Source organism: Ptychodera flava, chromosome 9 (assembly GCF_041260155.1).
Source record: "Ptychodera flava strain L36383 chromosome 9, AS_Pfla_20210202, whole genome shotgun sequence".
NCBI classification, from domain to species: domain Eukaryota; kingdom Metazoa; phylum Hemichordata; class Enteropneusta; family Ptychoderidae; genus Ptychodera; species Ptychodera flava.
The window spans coordinates 35,093,899-35,113,240 of NC_091936.1; the positions used below are offsets into that span (position 1 = coordinate 35,093,899).

The window sequence follows — 19,342 nt, forward strand, 5'->3', positions numbered from 1 at the left end:
TATGGATGACAAGCTTTTTTTAATTTTAGAGTAGCAGCCAAAATTCGTGAATTTTGACCAGTCCATTTCATCAGTGTCTGGCTTAAATGAATGCTCAGCATCAGTTATGACTCTCTTTTTTGGGGCAAATTTTACATTCAGGACAGAAGTCTTGGCTATTCATGTGAAAGTTTTGAGAAGTGATAGTGAACGAATTGGAGTGATTCATATTATCGGAATGTACCAACAGATATTTTCATACATTGCATACAGTGCTACATGTATTTTACCAGCAGATTGCGTTCATATTGATTACAAAACAATATGGCTTTTTCTTGCAGTTCAGTTAATACCTGAACTAATACCTGACCCTGCAGCTCCCAATGAAACCTCTCTGTCTTCCAATGAGTCAGCAAACGCTAGCATCATCTCTGGTTGTGAGTCAAGTCAAACCTTTGTAAGACTAAAAGTGTGAAAACAAAATTACTTAGAGCAAGCAACCTCAGATTTGTTTAAGCATACAGGCAAATAAACACTACAATTCATGGAGCAATAATCAGTGCAAATGTGAAGACAGTTGCCTATCTCCTTAATGTTATTTCCATCAGAAGAAAGTTGAATAATGCTGAACTTGTCATCTGGATGGTTTTTGAAAAATCAATTTTACTAATACAGTAATCTGTCTCCTTCCACCTTCACTGTCCCATAATAAACGGTCTACGCAATATTTAATTGACGTCATATCATTTGAAGCATAACTGCAGAAAAATTTGAATATTTTAAATTGTTGACTGATTATTCAGAAAAGAATTTGAGTAAACAGTTTCAAAATAAAATAAGGAAACAAAAATTCCCCCAAAGTTCCTTGTGACATGCTGTGACAAATCTGAACATGTTTTTATTTTCATCTAATCGTAAAAGTTTTATCCTAATGGTGTGGCTAGTATGTGTTTTTGTGTGTCATGCTAATTTGAAAAATCAAATCTTTTCTTATTGAAAATGTATTGGGTGTTTTTATAACATGATAGTAAAAAGCTATTGACTAACACAAAACTTTTATACCGTTGGGTTTCATCGTGTTTAGTGTTTCAGATGGAACAAAGAAACAAATTTATGAGAAGAAAAATTGTAAAGTAAGACCACGATTGGAGATCCCTTACGTAAGACTGGTTGTAAAATAGAATCAAAGTTGGATATGTTGTGACGGCCAAATATGTTTATTTGTTTACCATCAGAAGTCATATCATGAAAATAAAAAATATCATGCCAGTTATTTTGGCTAGCTTTCTTTTGGATTGACTCTTGTCACTATTTGTCAAGATCACTGTGCATTTTTTGACAATACAAATGATAAATTTAAGTTACACGCAGAAACAGCTGTATGGTGATGGTTTTATAACCAATATCATGACAATGGTAAAGTTTATAACGCCTCTCTCCAAGCACACAAGTATCATTGAAATGGTATAGCCTTGTAGTGTTACTAATTTGGCTGATAGCATCATTACTTCAATGAACGGGGCAGTGGCTTAACTTTCATTATTTTTTCACTATTTTTGTTTTGTATGTGAATTGCAAGATCTTGATCAACTTCCCAAAAAGCAAGTTGAAACACCAGCTATTTAGCCTGTGGATGCAACGTCTTTATGTGTTAAATGCACTGTTATTGTTTACATTTGAATTCTAGTCAAAATCAGAATTCCACTAATCAACAATAACAATGCAGTCCACACATGTACAGGTTGAGTTGACAAGCTGAATATTGTGTATATCAACATGCTTTGGGAGTAGAACAGGAAAACGTGGTTGACATTAAAAGGGAAAATACTGAAAAAAATCATCAAGAGTTGCAGCTACTGGCTCTTGTGTTTTCAGTTTGGCTTGACATGGGAAAGGCTATGACAACCAGTGAATGACAAAGCTGAATATCTTCTTTTCAAATTTATGAGTTCTGTTTTCCAAAATGATTCAGTTTAAATCACCATGATGTTAAAATGTTCAGTCTATGATAACAGTGATGTTTGAAATGGTAAATACTAAATTAATACTGGTGATGGGATTGCTGTGTAAGAGTGCCAGCTAACTAACTTTTTGTTTCTTGTTCCATTGACTTCTTGTTAATAGTCACGGTCTATACGTTGCACACCTGTGCTTTGTGATGTTCAGCCAATTGGCATTAACATTCAGCATGATGTGAACCTGTGTTTTTTCTTTCAATCCCCAGCCAATCAGCATACATCTGGCTATGGCGACTCACCGGGTGCTACAGCTCTTCTTGTGATCAGTTACTGCCTTGATCTGGTACTCATTGCTGACATCTTTGTTAAACTACGTACAGCAGTTGCAACACCCAATGGTAGGTTCTCAAGTGCCTTGTCAGGTTTTTAAAATTGTTTTCCAGTTTATAGGCAGGGTGAACAGAAAGAGTTTGATGCCATATTTGCTTGCCCTGCATTCTTCAAACTTTTTTATGTTCAGTGTAGCGTTAAAACATACTAGAACACTTTCAATGAGCCCCTGTTAAAGCACTTGTATTCCAGGAACTATGAAAATAGATTTAAAAAGTCAAATAGAAAATTGTCATCAGGAAAAGGGAAAATATTATTTATTCCTGTGCATTGCAATGACTATCATGTGTACTGTGTCACTAGGAGTGTCATGAATATTTTTGTTCATGGAATTTGACATTGTTGTATTGCATGTTTTTGCGTATATCAGCTAAAACCATAGCATGATTGTGTATTGTTGCTGTTATCAGGTAACCTGAAGGACTTTGCCAGTATCCGCAAACACTACTGCAGAAGTTTTGGTTTTGTCTTGGACATCATTGCCATTCTACCACTCGAGCTGCTTTGCTTTTTCCAACCCGCGGGACACCTTCGATGGCACCTATTTTCATTTCTGAGACTAAACCGAGTGATCAAATACTGGATTGTAAGTAACAGCAATCAGTGTAAATTTTATTAAAAAGTGCGTGAAGTGTTAAACAGGTTCTCTTGTTTAACCTGTTCACCCCGATGTCCAGTGAACAGGCCCATATTAGCTATCAAGAACAATCGGTTTGGGCAAAACCATGGTGGTGAAAGGGTAAAGCTATACTTGGTCTGACTTCTCCGGCATTTATAATGCTTTTTACAATACTGATATTTTGTTATGCATAAAATGATCTCAGGTTACTCCAACAATATTTACTGCTGAACTTGCAGCAACTTCAACCCATTGCCTGTTGCTGTTGTTTACTGAGTAAAACCCATGATGACCTCTAAAATTAGGAAAAAAAATTTGGAGGGGGCATTTAGATCAGTAGACTGAAAGATCTATCAGGATCTTTCAGCCTGTTACACCAGTGGTCTTTGCAAGTCTATGATAATTTAGGTGGATATTAAGACTTTAATGATGAAGATTAAATCTAAAACTTTATTCATAGGAAAGTTTTCCATATCAGATAAAAATGAAATTCAACAATTATACTGATATACAACACCCAATAGGTACTTGATATTGTCTGGGTCTGTATGCGCCGCGGAAGTTATGGAAAGTCCTTGAATTTAAAGCCACCAGGAAGAACGGATAATCCTCTAAAAGTTTTCAAAATGACAAGACGATCAGTCATGATATCATAAAATGATATGGAAAATGGTATATAAAAATGGTATGTTGTAAAAATTGTATCTATTGTAGAAAATTGTATTTTGAACCTAAAAGGCCTAGTAAATTGTGACTTTGAGTGTACAGACCCTGTATTGTGCACCAGTCTATCAGCCTTCCTAATAGGTAATGTGATTGTATGTATTATTTACCCCAAAAGGTACCCAACTTTTTCTCTAAACTGGAAGACAACTTGGACGTGGACATCGGCACTATCAGATTTTTTAAGTTCTTCATCTACATTTCACAACTGTCTCACTGGCATGCCTGTATTTGGTATCTTGCTGCCTGCCATGCTGATATGTAAGTACTCCTATTTGCTCCAAGTTATGAAAAAAGTACCCTTGCACTTTCTGTATTCAGTTATTAAAGATGGACAAATACTTTGGACAGTGTAAAAGAATATGCACGAAAAACGCATTATTAAAGGGACAAAGTTGGCCATTTTTCATGAATTTTGTTTGATACAAGATACTACTTATATTGTTTGACATGTTGAAAGATACTGAATGATTGGTGACCATGCATATATTTGACCCCAGTTTTAGACTATGGCGAAAATGAATTAATGGTCATGACCATTAATCCATTTTCGCTATGGTTTTATGTATTGTGTCTACAACCAGGGTCGAATATATGCATGGTCACCCATTCATTCAGTATCTTTCAACATGTCAAACAATATAAGTAGTATCTCGTATCAAACAAAATTTGTGAAAAATGGCTGACTTTGTCACTGTAAATACTGTAGCATAGAAATACATACACAAAACAAAATGTTACATCAGACTTTTCTTGTGGTCATTGGTTTACAGTGCATTGGAAACATTTGCATACAACTTTCATGTGTACGAGGCACACAGAACACTATGCATACAGATAGTTTTGGCATGATACTAAGACATACAAGATAGAGGACACAGGCATATTCACAACAGACATTGAATCAATGACTCAGTGTGCGTTTCTTAGTGCATGTATGCCAAACAGCCACTCACCTCAACCACTTATTTTTTATTTTTTATCGTCTTTTTAGACTGAATGTTCTTGATAACACAAACAAATTTACAACACAACAATGTAGTCAGCTCAACACCACAAGAAATTTATACATTTACATTTGATGCACACACCAATATATCCCTGTACTTGAAATACACTATAGAGTAACCATAAGGCCAGAGCAAAAAAAGAAAAAAGTTATCTAAAAAATTTATTGTTCCTGAGACTTTCTCAGTGAGACAGAATGGGCAAGTGAATGTTTTGCAAACCAGTAAATTTTATATAAAGTAGCTGCAAGTTTGTATCATAGCATTGAAATAAAAGTCAAATTTTGTTTCCATTGTATGAATTTACTTCGTAAATAAACGACAATAACGTGATCACTGATTAACAGGCATGGGGAAAAAATTTAAATTCAGAAGTATTTGCAGCTAATTTGTAGCGTTTTTTGGAAAATACAAAATCAGAAAATGGAAGCAGCATCTCTGAGGAGCAATAGTGAAATTCTGCCTAGCATACAGATGAAATTTATTGCCAACTCTATTTGATAGCATTCACACTCTATTAATATTGTCCTTGATATACCATGAGTGAACACCCAGATAATCGTACTGACACAAATCCCATGCCTTGATGATGGTTTTCTTATTTATCCTTCTCTGTGTGTTTGTATTTCTCTCACGCTAACACTTTGCCGTCTTCTCTGTGACAATTATCACCAAGGTGTTACAATGGACTCAATGGTGAGAATGGTCAGGCCTTTGTCTTTACGTCCAAAGGCTCTAGAAACAGTGGTGATGACAGGTATAATTGCGGTATTCTAACTGTTTACTCTCAGCGTCCACACATCCATGACAATCCATCGACATCGTTTACTTTCCCAAGCACACATGTACATTCCAAACCCACATCATGTCATAATGCACTTTTACGTGTCACCTTTCACATTTTTTTTGTTATTGTCCTGTCTGGTTCTGAGCCATTGTTGTTTGTTTGTGTTGTTTGTTTCTCCAGTGTCATTGTGGTACACAAATCAGTCATCTTTAGTTTTTGTCTGTTATAGGATAAGAATTCTGTGCATATAATCATTTTTGCCCTGAACAACTTTTTAAAGTTCAGAGCAGACACTGAAGTCTTCTGAACTAGTCTTTCGTTTTGTAGAGCTATAAATGTGCTTTACTCGTAAAGTGTATACCCAGTATGTAAATTCTGCACACTTTTAATTCAGTTTTGTACTAAAAAACTTCTTCAAAACTACTGATGTCAGAATCTATCATATTAAATTAGCACAGGGATAACTTGGAAAAACTGATATTCCTAACATAATGTTCATTTTGTAATATTACGTGAAATTGTAACTGATGTCCCAGGGAGTTAATTTTTACATTTGACAACATCACCCATTACTTATGTATGCAAATAAAGCATCATATCATTATTAGGCCAACAGTATGTGGCGGTTTATGTGTTGTCCCATGCTATATATTCAATGTACATGAGACCTTGTATGCATGTAACAGACACCTACTGCATATTACAAACTGGTATTACAGATAACTTCATCCGGAAGTACCAATCAAATCAATGCAACTTGGTAATTTTGGTGAAATGCCTGCCACATTTGTAAGAGTATAACTGTAAAATGCACAAAATTAGAAAATGTAATTAACAATGTGACGACAAGCTAAAGTTTCATAGAATCAGAATAATAGTGTAATGGCATTATTGTTTTTCTTCATTAAAACAATTTGATCGATGCAATTTACCCACTAGGTCCTAAACTATATTTTAGAACTACGTACAAATGAAAATGAAATATAAAAATTCTGCTTTTTATACCTGCTGAAAAGGATGCGTTATGTCCAGAACTGTCCCATGTGCATATGGCCAATTGCTACCAGGAAAGTTCTTGCAACTTCCAGTTTTTATCATGGACATAGTTGACATAGTTGTTAATGGTGAAGTTGACAAATGAAAATATCTTGCTTCTCATTGACATAGTTAGATGAAATATGCAACATTTTCATTGCAAGAGGAACAGTTTAACAGAATTTCATTTTGAATGAGGTGTTGTATGGGTCCACTGAAATACTAAATGCAATGGGAAAATGGCCATTGCTGGCATACTTGCAATAGCAGATAAAAATCAGTTTTCTTCTCAAAGTTATCCAAAGAAAACAATGTCAAGCTATTTTCGATGTCACATCATGAGCAGCTATACCATTCTTTGTGTACTTCACTGTAGTACTTCATGGCATGCAGGGACCAGCATTGCACTGACTGCAACACAGAAAAGTAGACTTTGTTGCAATGCTTCATTGCATGCAGGGGCTGGTCATCATTGCGTTTGCAACTCAGAAATGTAGAATTAAATACCCGCATGTTCATTTCTTCTTGCAGCATTCCACAACTTTGTGATGATAGTAACAAGTAAGACATTGCCCCTGTCTCCTTAACCTCTCCTCTTTCAATCTTCCGTTTTCTTTTTCCTCTCAAACCTTCATCTTCTCTCTCTTCTCTCATAAATTCTCAAACTTTCAAATTCTTTTTCTGTCTCTCTTTCTTTTTCAAACTCTCAAAATGGCAAACATTTTAAAATTGCTTCTGTCATCATACTCATGGTGGCCATGTTTGTGTGAATGGAAATCCCATGTGTAAGAATCTTTCTCAGTAAATGTATTCACATCTGTAGGTTGGCTTTACATGTATCATTCAAATCTACATTTACTATTTGTCATCTTTGATCACTCTTCATTAGGTTGGTCAAAATTTGCTCTGCACTATCCACTCATAACCTTTCCTTCCTTTCATTCATCTGAATGCCTTTTTTCCCCTGGTCATCTGAACATCTCATTTCTTTATATATTATTTCCGTCGCTTTCTTGACCATACATGTACTTTTTGTTTTCAGATCCTCAATGCCTGAAATCTCTTTCCTGTCATGTTGTAATGCATGCTGATTATCAGTAGCTAAGGTCCACTCAAAGCACTGTTCCATTACATACCATAATTTCTATGTTTTGATATCCAATAGCTGTACCGCCGGTAGCTGGGCAGACCATGCTGACATCAGACCGGACACGGATCCTTTCAAGGAGTACGTCCTGGCAATGTACTGGGCAGCAGCCACCATGTCCAGTACGGGCTACGGAGACATCAGTGCACACACCACCGTGGGACGTGCCATCGCCCTGGCAGCTATGTTGGTTGGACTTCTTCTCTATGGTTACTGCTTGTCATCCATCGCTGCTACTCTGGCCAACGCAGATGCACCCAGGTATTGAGAAATTTTTTACGCAGCCTTGTCATTCATATAGCCATCGCCAAGATTTAACTGCTGTTTATCAACAAAATGTGTGGTGAAATTTCTTTTGAGTTATTAAAGGCCAAATAAAAAAATTTCTGTGTTTCTGGTAACACACGTCCAAAATTTTGGCAGGTAGGTCGGAGGGAAAATTTTATGTTTGTTGGCTGAAACCCATAAAATTCAGTAAAATTTAAAAAGTCTTCTCAAATTTTTTCGAAAATGCAAAAAAAATGTGTAGATTGGATTGATTGGCCAGGTTTACAAGAAACACAGTCACATATTATCTTATTTTGGCCAAACCATTTTATGCCAATTTTGCAATATTTACACAATTTTGCTCTGTTGAAATGATGAAACATGCTATTGCCTTAAATGATATACTTTACTTTGTCCCATAATAACGGTAATTCATTGGCATCGTTTCTGCCGTATTTGGATGATGTTCACAATATGACCTTCAACAAAAATTTTCATCTGCTTTACAAGGGTTAACATTAATTGTCACGTAATAAACTGTCAAATTCAAAGATTGGACACTTGTTCAATTGAGACCATTTATCACACTACAGCTATGGTTTGTAATTTGCTTTCTCAAACCTTTCTATGATTTCAAGGATATGGCTGTATTTTAGGTAGAAGACTTCAATAATCAAAAGACAGAATCTAGAGATTGACTTTTCAGATTAAATGTCCTCTATGCGATAAGTACTCCATGCAATAACTGTTTAAATTGGTGTCTTTTCTTCAGAGTGAAATTTCAGGAGAAGTTGTTTGCTGTTCAGGAGTTTATGAGAGATCATGGCCTGGGCTCAGACTTGCAACAAAGGGTTGTCAATTACCTCAGTTTACTCTTCAGAAGACACAGGTAAATATCATTTCTACCGATCATGGCATGTTGTCAAACCATCACTCAATGAACTTTTAGATAGATAGAATGGAGAGGAATGCCGACTAAGCATGTCTGGTGTACTAAGGAAAGTTGCTAGGTGTATCTTTATATGAGCGCATTTGTTTTATTTTACTCAACATACATCGTAGATAATATGGGGACAGAAACAAAGTTTCTAGCCATTTTCAAAATTAGATGAGTATGCGAAGCAAAAGTTTCATTGTGATCTGAGCCAGTGTTTCAGAAATGATTTGGGCTATGTGCTGACTTTGCTGCACTTTTATGTCAATGATCACGATGGCTGTAGGACTACTAGATACAGATGAACTTCAAAATTCACTTTCACAACAAACCACAATATTTTTTGACTTCACAGAGGAGAAACCATGCCGGGTGGCCAACGACTGATGCATGATATGCCCATCACTCTCCAGCAAGACATCGCCTTTGAGGATGCTCAAGCCACACTCGGTAACGTTCCACTCTTCAAGGACTGCGACCCCAGCTTTATCCGCATGCTGTCCCTCAAGACCCATGCCTATCTCTTCACCCCCGGTGACATCATCGTCTATCAAGGTGACATGGGACGTGAAATGTATTTCATCCGCAGAGGAACATGCGAGGTGAGTCAGATAAGAAATCGAGAGTTTAAGCATTTCAACTTGATGTGCACGAAGCACAGAGAGCTGTATGGTTGTATCAATGAGAATCAGGATCACCATTCTAATTTTTGTAACATTCCAGTGCATTCATTGACTAACCAAAGGATGCATTCAGAAGTTCATCAACCTATCTGTGTACATGATATCCGGGTACTTTTCAGTAATTCTGCTTATTAAGCTTACGAGTTTAAGACGTTGAAGTTGATCACAGAAAGGAGAAAATGAAGCTACTGTATTATTACATGCTAATTAAGTGCTGTTAATGTTCCTCCTCACACATACAAAAGCTGTAAATAAGTATACTTTGAAAATTTCTTATTACCAAACTTTCTTTCTCCATGATGACCCATCGCTATAAGGGTCATGCTTCATCTAGACCTCATAGTGTATAGTCATGCACAGACATTTAGAAGCATGTTGGATACATGGTCAAGCCTGGCAATTTTTTATTTGCTTTGCTCATTCCACATTCCATTTACAATTTATCTGCACAATTTTTGGTATCCGTCTAACCTGTCATACCCATTCAATTTCACTATGTTGTTGCATAGCAACAATGTAAGTGTCCTCCATCCACAGTAACCGTCAAAAGTGTAGCAATGACAGGTCTTGATCAAATCCTAAGAAAAATATGGGTTTTTTTTCAAATTTTATGACCAAATTACAAAAGTTACTTAAACACGGATGTTTTGCAAATTTTGTTTTTCTAGGTTTTGTCATCAGACATGAGTAGGGTGAACAGTGTTATTGGACCTGGACAGTACTTTGGTGAAGTTGGACTCATCTTTGGTGACTATCGAACAGCCACAGTCCGAGCCTCTTCATACTGTGAACTGATGATGCTACAGAGGTCTGACTTGGATGAGGTTCTCAATGACTTCCCAATCATTGCCAAGTAAGCTGTCATAACTACGCATTACTCTACTGATTTTCTCATTTTTGTTGTAATATTTGCTTCTCTGAAACAGCTTGTCAGATAGCTTTTAAACTTGGTTTACTCATTGTAGGTTCCCAAGAATGACCTCAGTCAGATTTTCTCAGATCATGGACGAAAGTTGAATATTTTTATTGTCAGTTTCCTATCAAAAATCGCAGCAGAGCTTTTTCAGCTGCTAGGTCATTTGATATATGTGTCCAGTATCTATAGTCTGCTGACAGTACATTATGTAAATACTGGTAATATGTATATGAGTCATTCCACAGTAAAGTGCAACCACTTTTGTGACAATAAGGTCAAAAATTAAATTTATTAATCTGAATCTAAAAGTTGAGTGGGTGGACAGTACTACAGGTGTGTCATCTAAAAATATTTTTTTTAAGATAAATAATTTCTTTGTTTAAGAAGGAGGGCAAATTGTCGCGGCAACAGTAACGCGTGTAACATGGACAGACATGACATTGTATTGTATTTGATCACATGTATCCCATTATCATCCCTGTGCCAAGTTTGAAAGAAACCCATTAGTCTACAAGAACTAGAAACACACTTCAGAAGATGTTTTAATCTTAATATTATCAGAAGAGGAGGATATCTGATGCAACGTTATGGCAACTGGCAACGTATGTAACATATACAGACACTGGATTGGCTTTGTACACAAATTGTGTGTGTTCCATTCTGAATAAATGTACTTGATTGATTTATATATGTATATGTCATGACGAAGTTAAATACCTCAGAATTGTTATAAATTGGCTCTGTGGATAACCATATAGACAACAGAGGGAAGACCCCTGTATTGTCTATGGGATAACGTATGTAACATTGGACAGACATCATCAGTTCTGTCCAATTCGTTCATAAACGATATGGGCATCTAAGGTGCATCAATAGTTGTAAAGAAAGCTTTCAGTAATTTTCTGATACAGATAGAATTGTCACACTAAAAAACAAATTAACATTATTCATCCAGTATTTAATTAAACTACAATTACTTCCACGCGTGTAACACCGGTAACGCGTGTAACAAAGAGGACACACATCCTGCCATTCAGGTGCTCTCTGTAATGGTGGCCATCGGTTTATATTCAATTGCGCCATAAAACATGAACTTTAGGGCACCCTCAAATGACAAAATTTCAGCAATGTATACAAAAAGATTTTTTTTTAAATCTTGATTTTGGAAATGAGTTAACACGTGTAACATGTGGACACACGCCTTCCAGAAATATTTTTAACTGCAAGAGAACCCAAGCTTCAATAAAGACAGAATAAAGAATGTTACATAGTGGAAGATTTCATTGTTAGTCAAATGTATGAGTGGTTTGTTGCAGCTTACAGCCTTCACTATATTTATTGTTCTCATATTATCAATTCGCATGGAGTTGGACAGACATTGTTACACGCGTTAGCAATATTTTTGGGCATAATATTTGGCCCTTTCCCTAGTGCTTTTTTTCTAAGAATAAATTTAGTTTGTAATTGCTTATAATACATTACTACTTTGCATTTGAAATCAATTCAAATGGTATAAATATTGTAAATATCCCTTCCTAATGTTACAGGGGTACAAAATGTCACAAAATGGTGAGCAAATAGAGGCCATATTTACAAAGATAAAAATCTATAATTTTTGTTGAGCTGGACATACAGCTTTAATATTATTTTTTATATATGTTCATACAGTAGTACTTACAGTAGTACTTACAGTAGTACTTACTAAAAATAATATCATTCTGTGTGAATGCTGCTATCATTGAAAAAGCTAGAGCTCCAAAATTGGGAATGTCAAATGTTGCGCTTTACTGTGGAAAGACTCATATATCAAATGTAGATTTTAATTTTTGATAACTTTTTTGCTCCGTACAGACAATTTAAAGAAGCTGCTGAAAACAAACAACATCTGATGGAACTGAGAAACGCGTCAAAGAAGAACACAGAGGAAGAAACAAAACCTCATCATCGTAAGTCACTACTCTCAACCTCTCAACTTTACTCCTACATTATAGTGTGCATGTTGAAGAAAGTGTTGTACTTTAAGAACTCTATGCTTGCTTTATTTGACTTATCTTCTTAATTATCACCATGACAATGGCATATTCAATGCAAAACATTCCATAGACGCTAGTGTAACATTTTATTCCAAAGCTATTAATTTCATCTATTGGTTTCTGTCACCACTCATATAAACTATATATATTGAATATGTTTCCATGAGCAATTTTTCATCTACTAAAAGTAAGAACACCATATTCATTTTTTTTTCCAACAGGGGACAGTGAAAGATCTTGTCAAGAACTGCTTTTAACACCACATAATAAACCCACTGAGGAGTCAGTTAAAGTATTTGACAGGTAATAGCAGTCTTCTCATCTAGACACTGAAATGAAATCTTGATAGACTTGGTACATGTGCATGTTAGGGTTTCGTTTGGTCAAATATTGCACCTCATTATACTCCTTCGGCCATATTTCTTTTCATACATCTTGTTTCAAAGTTCAATTTCAAATTCAAAGAAATTTTCACATATAATGGTGATGGCATCATGGTCCTTTCTGGAACTGATTGTGCTCAGTACCTATATTGGTTGTTTGGATTTTCAAACCCTTCTTATTACAATAATAATGAAGGTCTTTCATAATGATTTTTGTTGCAGTGTTAAATTTATAACTGTAAACAAAACTAAGGTCTTCACAAAAAGACCCTGTGTGCAAATTTCCACTGTCCATGATTGGTGCATACTGGCCCATCGACATGCATGATGAAGTATGTCTCAGTAATTCTCCTGGCGTTATTATTTCTTTCAGTTCTTCCGATGATTACAAAGGACCATTCAAGTCTCTCAGCCCAATCACCTATGCACTTTCCTTCCTTCTGATGAAACGCTGCTTTCTGCCAAGCGGTAAATGGTTCCAGAAGTGGGAGATCGTCCGCGTTGGCGTGGCCATCGTCGTGGTGTTCACAGTTAGTCTGCAGGCGGCCTTCCTTCACATGGACGTAGCTCTCTGGGTTATCAACTACGCGTTGGATATGATATGCTATATCGACATGTAAGTTTGAACATACACACAGCTCCACTGTGATTTCTGATCTCTATACCTTGTAAAAGGCTTGTTTACACTTTAGGGGGTTCTGTACATGCTCATCTGTGACCTGTATAAGTGGAAAAATTTGTAAAGTAAACAGAAGATCACAAAGTATCAAATAATATGACTGGGAAAGCTAAAATCCAGCAGCTGTTCAAATGGCTATATCACCAAGTGTTCACGTACAGGTTACATCTGCAATGGAAAAAATAACCAGAGATCAGCAGTTACAATTACCAATACTTTAGTAATCCCCAGGACCAGTAGGCAGGGACATGTAGTCCTGGTATCTAGTGGGTAATTAATATTCCTCTGAGTATTCTATGTCGTCCAGTTGTAATTATAGTATTCTCAAATTACTAGTCTGCAGGACTTATCCACTTCTCACCACTTTGTTTGTTTACCCGTGCTGTAGAATTGTGTCCAAGCTTAGCAGGCTCTAAGTTCAGGTGTGAATCTGGAAGGACGCAAAGTTTTTTGTGTCAGAAAGAATTGATGGAAATTATATGTTTTTATAGGAAATTATATGTTTTTATACAGAGCAGCATATCTCATGGACCAAAATGATGACTTGTTTTTTATCTCTTTGCAATAGGTACCTGAAATTCCATACTGCCTTTTACAATGAGAACAATGTACTGGTGACTCACCCACTGTCCACTGCCAAACACTATCTCAAGTAAGTTTGTAGGGAAAGTCAGCAATGATGTCAGTGTGTCCTCAGTGGTCTTGAAGATATTCAGCAGATTTCTGTGTTTTCTATTACTTTTTAATGTTGATGACTTCTAGCAGCTGTGTTAGTGTTGCTCTATTTTAAAGCATTCAAACTTTTGTCACCATTCTTTATTGTCTTGGGTGGATTCCATCCCTTCAAAGTCAGTTATGTCAGGAAAACATAAAAACAAAAGTGATCACACTTGTTGCCACTTGATGGGGTAATTAAGAAATATTTACGTGTTACTGAAGAGAAGTGAGAGTACTGGTATATGCAGTAATAACTTTAAAAATATGCAACAAATATTACAGAAGAAGGATTTATGGTGAAAGATCTGATATCTTATTTGAAATTTACTTTCATCCCGCCAGGACCAATTTCTTGTTTGATCTGATGGCGTGCTTTCCAACTGAGCTGATTGCTTTTTGCATTTTTGGATCATTCACAGGTGAGTGAACAATTGATTGTCACTGTGATTTCTGACATTGGTGATGATCATAAGAATGCTACTACTAACCAGTTGCAAAATTGAGATAATTATGCAGTCAACAATCTAGTTTGGTAGAGACATCTGCTCCGGGCTCAGCCATCTTGAATGCCAAATCTCATGGTAGCACTTGTGAGCTGATGTCCAGAGCTGACAACTTTCACCAAAGTTGGTACAAGTACTTTGTACCTTAAAAGTTTGTATTTCTGCTAAATCTGACAACAGAAATAGATGGAAAGTTGAAAACAAAATTACTTGCTTAGCAAATTATGGTTTTCCTGAGTCAATTTTGATTTCTTTTAGCCAAATTGGTGGCATATTGTCAAACTTTGAGAAATTTCTGCAATCTTGACTCTGGGTAGTATGTGAGAATTTTCAGAAAAGCAGTTTGTGAAAAATTGTAGCAGAAATACAATCTGACGAATCTTTTCTCTATTGTAGGTTACGCCATCCATGTGTATACAGTGGTTAGACTCAACAGACTGCTTGGTGTATACAGATTGGTATGTAATTTATCAAAGTTGCTCCACAACAACACTGGAGTGTAGAGTGAAAGATGTATCACAAACATTTAAGATATCATCAAATATTCTGTTTGAAAAATATACCAGTTTCTGGTGACCTAGGTATCCCTGATATGTCAAAGTTCATTTGTTATCGATGGCTCCACAACTTTCACCATGATTGCTCAAAATACTCAAATCAAAACTTTCAATCTTAATTCTTTATCACTTTACTCATTGAAGTACAGCATAACTTTTTTTATCTGTGGTGCATATCCCATAATGCAGCAGTCATGGTGATATTGATTGTATATTCCTGACTTGCTTTTCCCACTTATTTACAATTCCTCTCTAATTTGTGCATTTTTGTCTTTTTTTTGTCATCATTCCTTCCACAGCCACTTGCTTTTAACTACTTGGAATCAGGCGTAGAACACGAAACGGAGTTCATCAGGTCAGTATCTGTATATTGCCGTCTGTGATGTTCGTTATCATGTCTCAGGCAGATACTGTAAAATTGTTTCAAATTTGTATTTAAACTTCCTAATCAAGTTTAAAATGCTGTAGGAGAAATTCAAAAAATGTTTAACTGCATTTGATTTGTAAAAGTAATGTCTTTTCATATCCAATATTAGCTTCATCTGTGAAATTTTTATCTTTAATGGCACTGACCGCATAAATGCATGTAAGTCAATAGTATTTACTACGATCTCATTTTAATGAAATAATTGCCTTGGCTTTATACGTTTCATGGTCTGTGTTGACTGAAAACACAAACTTTATTAAATGAATGGAAGGTGATCTGTTACTGAAATTTATTTTCAATTTTTGCACTTCAAACATAAACATCAAATTAGGGTGTTACACTAAAGTATTTTGATTTCTTCCCTTTTCTGACTTACAGAGAAGTCAAATTCCTCTTCTATCTGTTGATGTTCATCCATCTCTTGGCTTGCCTGTGGTTCATCAACGCATGCCCGCCAATATTTGCTGCTGATCCTACTGAAGATGACTTTTCCGGCAGAATCCAGACCAACTATCATATGTGCCTTAACACATCATGGGCTTTTAAGTATGCCGACCACAACACCAGTGAGTATCATTGATGTATTTATCCTGATGTGTACTATCCATTTCACTGAACCTCTTCTCTCGTGTTAGTGGTATATGTACTTGGACCCAACAAACATAATCAAGTCATGGCAAAATATCCAATGGCTAAAGGGCTGGACAATATAAGTATCTTGTCCTAAACTTATATTTTCAGATCACTGCTCTAAAATAGCGGAATTTCACTTACAGTATACATTTAGTTTATCACAAATTTGTAACATGTAAGATCCAGATCAAACCAAAGGTTTAATTCCTCCAATCGAGATCCCCAAATGTATATGCCCAGTCACAGCGCAGTAAACGGTGAAGTTCCAACTCAACCTTTACAGTGAAAGGGGGTCAGATTTAGCTGAGTTGGAAACTGACGGCAGAAAACTTTTGCCTGTAGAATTACCGCTGTGTGGCTGGTACACGTATGTTGACCAGAAATGCAAGACAGTTTGAAAATACCATCGCCCTGACAGCAGTGGGCATATCATGTCAACAGGAGGTCCTGAGTGTTCCATGTTGATTGAATTTCATCATCAACAGATAAGCAATAACGAGGAGATGATACCACGGCATGCCAAGCATTGTTAAGATTTCATCATCACATTACACAGTACAGTATTTGGGAACAATGCCAAGAGTGAAGGCGCCAATTGTATGATCACCTTCAGATTATGATTAAAAAAATATTTTTGTTTTATCAATGTACAAAATCTATTCTTACTTCAGAGTAATCTACATCAAAATATTCGGTTTACACTTACCTCCTGTTGTTGATGAATTGTCTTCCTCTCTTCTGGAAATTGATGAATACAATTTTTTTTTTCAGCTGCCGAGAGTATTGCCGGCCAATACATTGTCAGTCTGTATTGGGCCTCTGCCACTTGTGCATCTGTTGGCTATGGTGACATCCATGCATTCAACGTAGGGGAGGTAAGACAGCAAAGATTGTATCCTGGCCCTCCTACAACATTGCTATTACCCAGCATGTCAATGTTCAACTGGGCACTGTACAAGTTGATCAGCTGTTCACAGCTGTTTTCCATAAAAAATATTTTCTCATCTATGATGCGGATACATCTTTGACCTTCAAATCCCTGGCTGCCTATCAGTGACATCTTTTCTGCCATTTGAGAAATGTTTGAACGTCCTGATTATACCGCTGGAATTTTTCCTTGGGAGAGTTTTTTTGTGATGTTACAATTCAGTTATTCACATTTGTTACAGACCATGAATGTACCAATTTGCATTTATGGGTCTTAAGTAGGCTGGTAAAAAAACCCAAAAATGTGAAGGCAATGATAGAAATGAAACCTAGATCTGATCAGTATTTCAGTGTACCAGTATTAACTTTCATGCAGTGGAGACAGACTTATTTTCTACTTTCAACTCAAATTGAAAGCTTGTACTTTACTGTCACAATGCAGTTTCCCAAAGAATTGCCAAGACTGGTACTTTTCCAGTACATCTGCATCAAGCAGGGATTGCTGTTACATTAGTTTCCTGAAAAAGGAAACTTTTGACACTTACCATTTTGACCCTTTCACCACATGACTGTCCTCATCTGATTGGTTTTCAATACTTTGGTCAATCAATATTCAAGAAAATGGGTAATGGGTATTCAAATCACTCAATACTTTTCCTCTTTGGTCTAGAATCTATTCCAGAAGGGTTTCTTTGAACTCAATGTTTCTGCTTGCTTTCTTTCGCAATCACAAAACTGATTATTTGCATCCTTTCAGATGGTGATTGCATTGCTGTCCATGATCGTTGGTATTGTATTCTTTGGTTATATCATTGCCAGCGTTGCTGCCAGCTTGGCCAACGCCGACGCACAGAGAGCAAGGTATCAGGAAAAACTTACAGCCATTAAGAGCTTTATGAAGGTTAGTTTAATACTCAAATGTTAGCTTCATTCATGTTACAAAGCTGAGTGATGTAAAATCTTGTTCATCTGACAACCAAAAAGTACTCTGCCACTTGAATTTCAACCAAAAAATTTGGTGTATGTAATGTGTAACAGATCAGAGGGCATTGGAAGTTTTGATTGTCACTCTATAACATTGTGTTTGTACTTGATACATGCATGATGGTAGAATGTGCCCAGGGGATTGGTTTAGACACTTCACAATATATTTCTGGCTTGCCACCCATGTGGACTCACTTTCAGGGTTTTTTTTTTATGAATGTTAAAACTAAAATTTGTTAAAACCAAAATTTCCTTATCCTCTATAAAGTTAAAACAGCTAGTAAAGTGAACATTTTTGAATTTGAAATATCAGTAAATATGGGTAATTTGTTTCTCTAATCGAAACCTTTACATGATAACCCTGGATTTTTTTTCTTGATTATGAACGAGAATGATTTATAATTTCCTTGAGGAAAGTTTGATAAAAAATTTCAAAAATTTTAGTTTTGAGGTACAGATATTACTAAATGATGCCCCATAGTCTTTGATGAAGTGATGTCATCTACACTCTGGTGTGATTATTTTCCCTACAGGATCAGGATATGGACTATGAGCTAAGACAACGAGTGGTCAGTTTTTACGAGTATCTGTGGATGCGGACCAAAGGTGTAGACCCAGATTCACTTTTTGATGGACTACCACTATCACTGAAAGCTGATGTTACTCTCAGTCTGTACCAGGAAATCATCAACCAAGTAAGTTTTTATTGACAAAGTTTCCTGTCAGTGTTTCTGAAGACATTTAGTAATTCAGTAATTCAACACAGCCTCCCGATTTTTTTAGCTGGATTCCTTTGACAGTTTTTTCTCATTCATTTTTTATATGGTGCAAAGCAAAGCAAGATGTAAAACATTGATAAATCATATGGATGGCTTTAATATGTACATGCACTGTTCACTGTTTAGAAGTAATTATTGTGTAACTCTTTTGTAAACAGTGCATCATTGCCTATGTCAGTCTTTTGAAGTTTGGTTTAACCCATTGAGCGCCAAAGTCAATGTTTGCCGCCTGTATAAAATGTACCCAAGTCAATTTTTTTCAGAATTTTGCCAAA

At 36.1% G+C, this 19,342-nt stretch overlaps 1 protein-coding gene and 1 long non-coding RNA gene across 10 annotated transcripts in view; one reads left to right on the forward strand and one right to left on the reverse strand.

Annotated features, from left to right (window-relative positions):
• The window catches only part of LOC139140825 (uncharacterized), a 92,214-nt gene that overhangs the window by 57,710 nt on the left and 15,162 nt on the right, over positions 1-19,342 (forward strand). For 4 of the 9 annotated variants that reach the window (XM_070710262.1, XM_070710269.1, XM_070710268.1 and 1 more), the window contains 21 exons: positions 321-416; positions 2,204-2,335; positions 2,738-2,913; positions 3,788-3,930; positions 5,353-5,433; positions 7,030-7,059; positions 7,664-7,906; positions 8,685-8,801; positions 9,202-9,448; positions 10,198-10,382; positions 12,297-12,391; positions 12,700-12,781; positions 13,235-13,477; positions 14,109-14,192; positions 14,600-14,676; positions 15,157-15,218; positions 15,617-15,672; positions 16,123-16,310; positions 17,149-17,252; positions 18,062-18,205; positions 18,822-18,983. In XM_070710262.1, the coding sequence (XP_070566363.1) occupies positions 321-416; positions 2,204-2,335; positions 2,738-2,913; positions 3,788-3,930; positions 5,353-5,433; positions 7,030-7,059; positions 7,664-7,906; positions 8,685-8,801; positions 9,202-9,448; positions 10,198-10,382; positions 12,297-12,391; positions 12,700-12,781; positions 13,235-13,477; positions 14,109-14,192; positions 14,600-14,676; positions 15,157-15,218; positions 15,617-15,672; positions 16,123-16,310; positions 17,149-17,252; positions 18,062-18,205; positions 18,822-18,983 (2,747 nt within the window). The remainder of the gene's footprint in view (positions 1-320; positions 417-2,203; positions 2,336-2,737; positions 2,914-3,787; positions 3,931-5,352; positions 5,434-7,029; positions 7,060-7,663; positions 7,907-8,684; positions 8,802-9,201; positions 9,449-10,197; positions 10,383-12,296; positions 12,392-12,699; positions 12,782-13,234; positions 13,478-14,108; positions 14,193-14,599; positions 14,677-15,156; positions 15,219-15,616; positions 15,673-16,122; positions 16,311-17,148; positions 17,253-18,061; positions 18,206-18,821; positions 18,984-19,342) is intronic. The other 5 variants (XM_070710263.1, XM_070710264.1, XM_070710266.1 and 2 more) reach the window with 5 other exon arrangements.
• On the reverse strand, positions 13,454-14,381 carry LOC139140828 (uncharacterized). The gene is made up of 3 exons (XR_011554071.1): positions 14,164-14,381; positions 13,751-13,970; positions 13,454-13,580 (listed from the first exon to the last, which is right to left on the reverse strand). It is a non-coding gene; the product is annotated as an uncharacterized lncRNA (long non-coding RNA).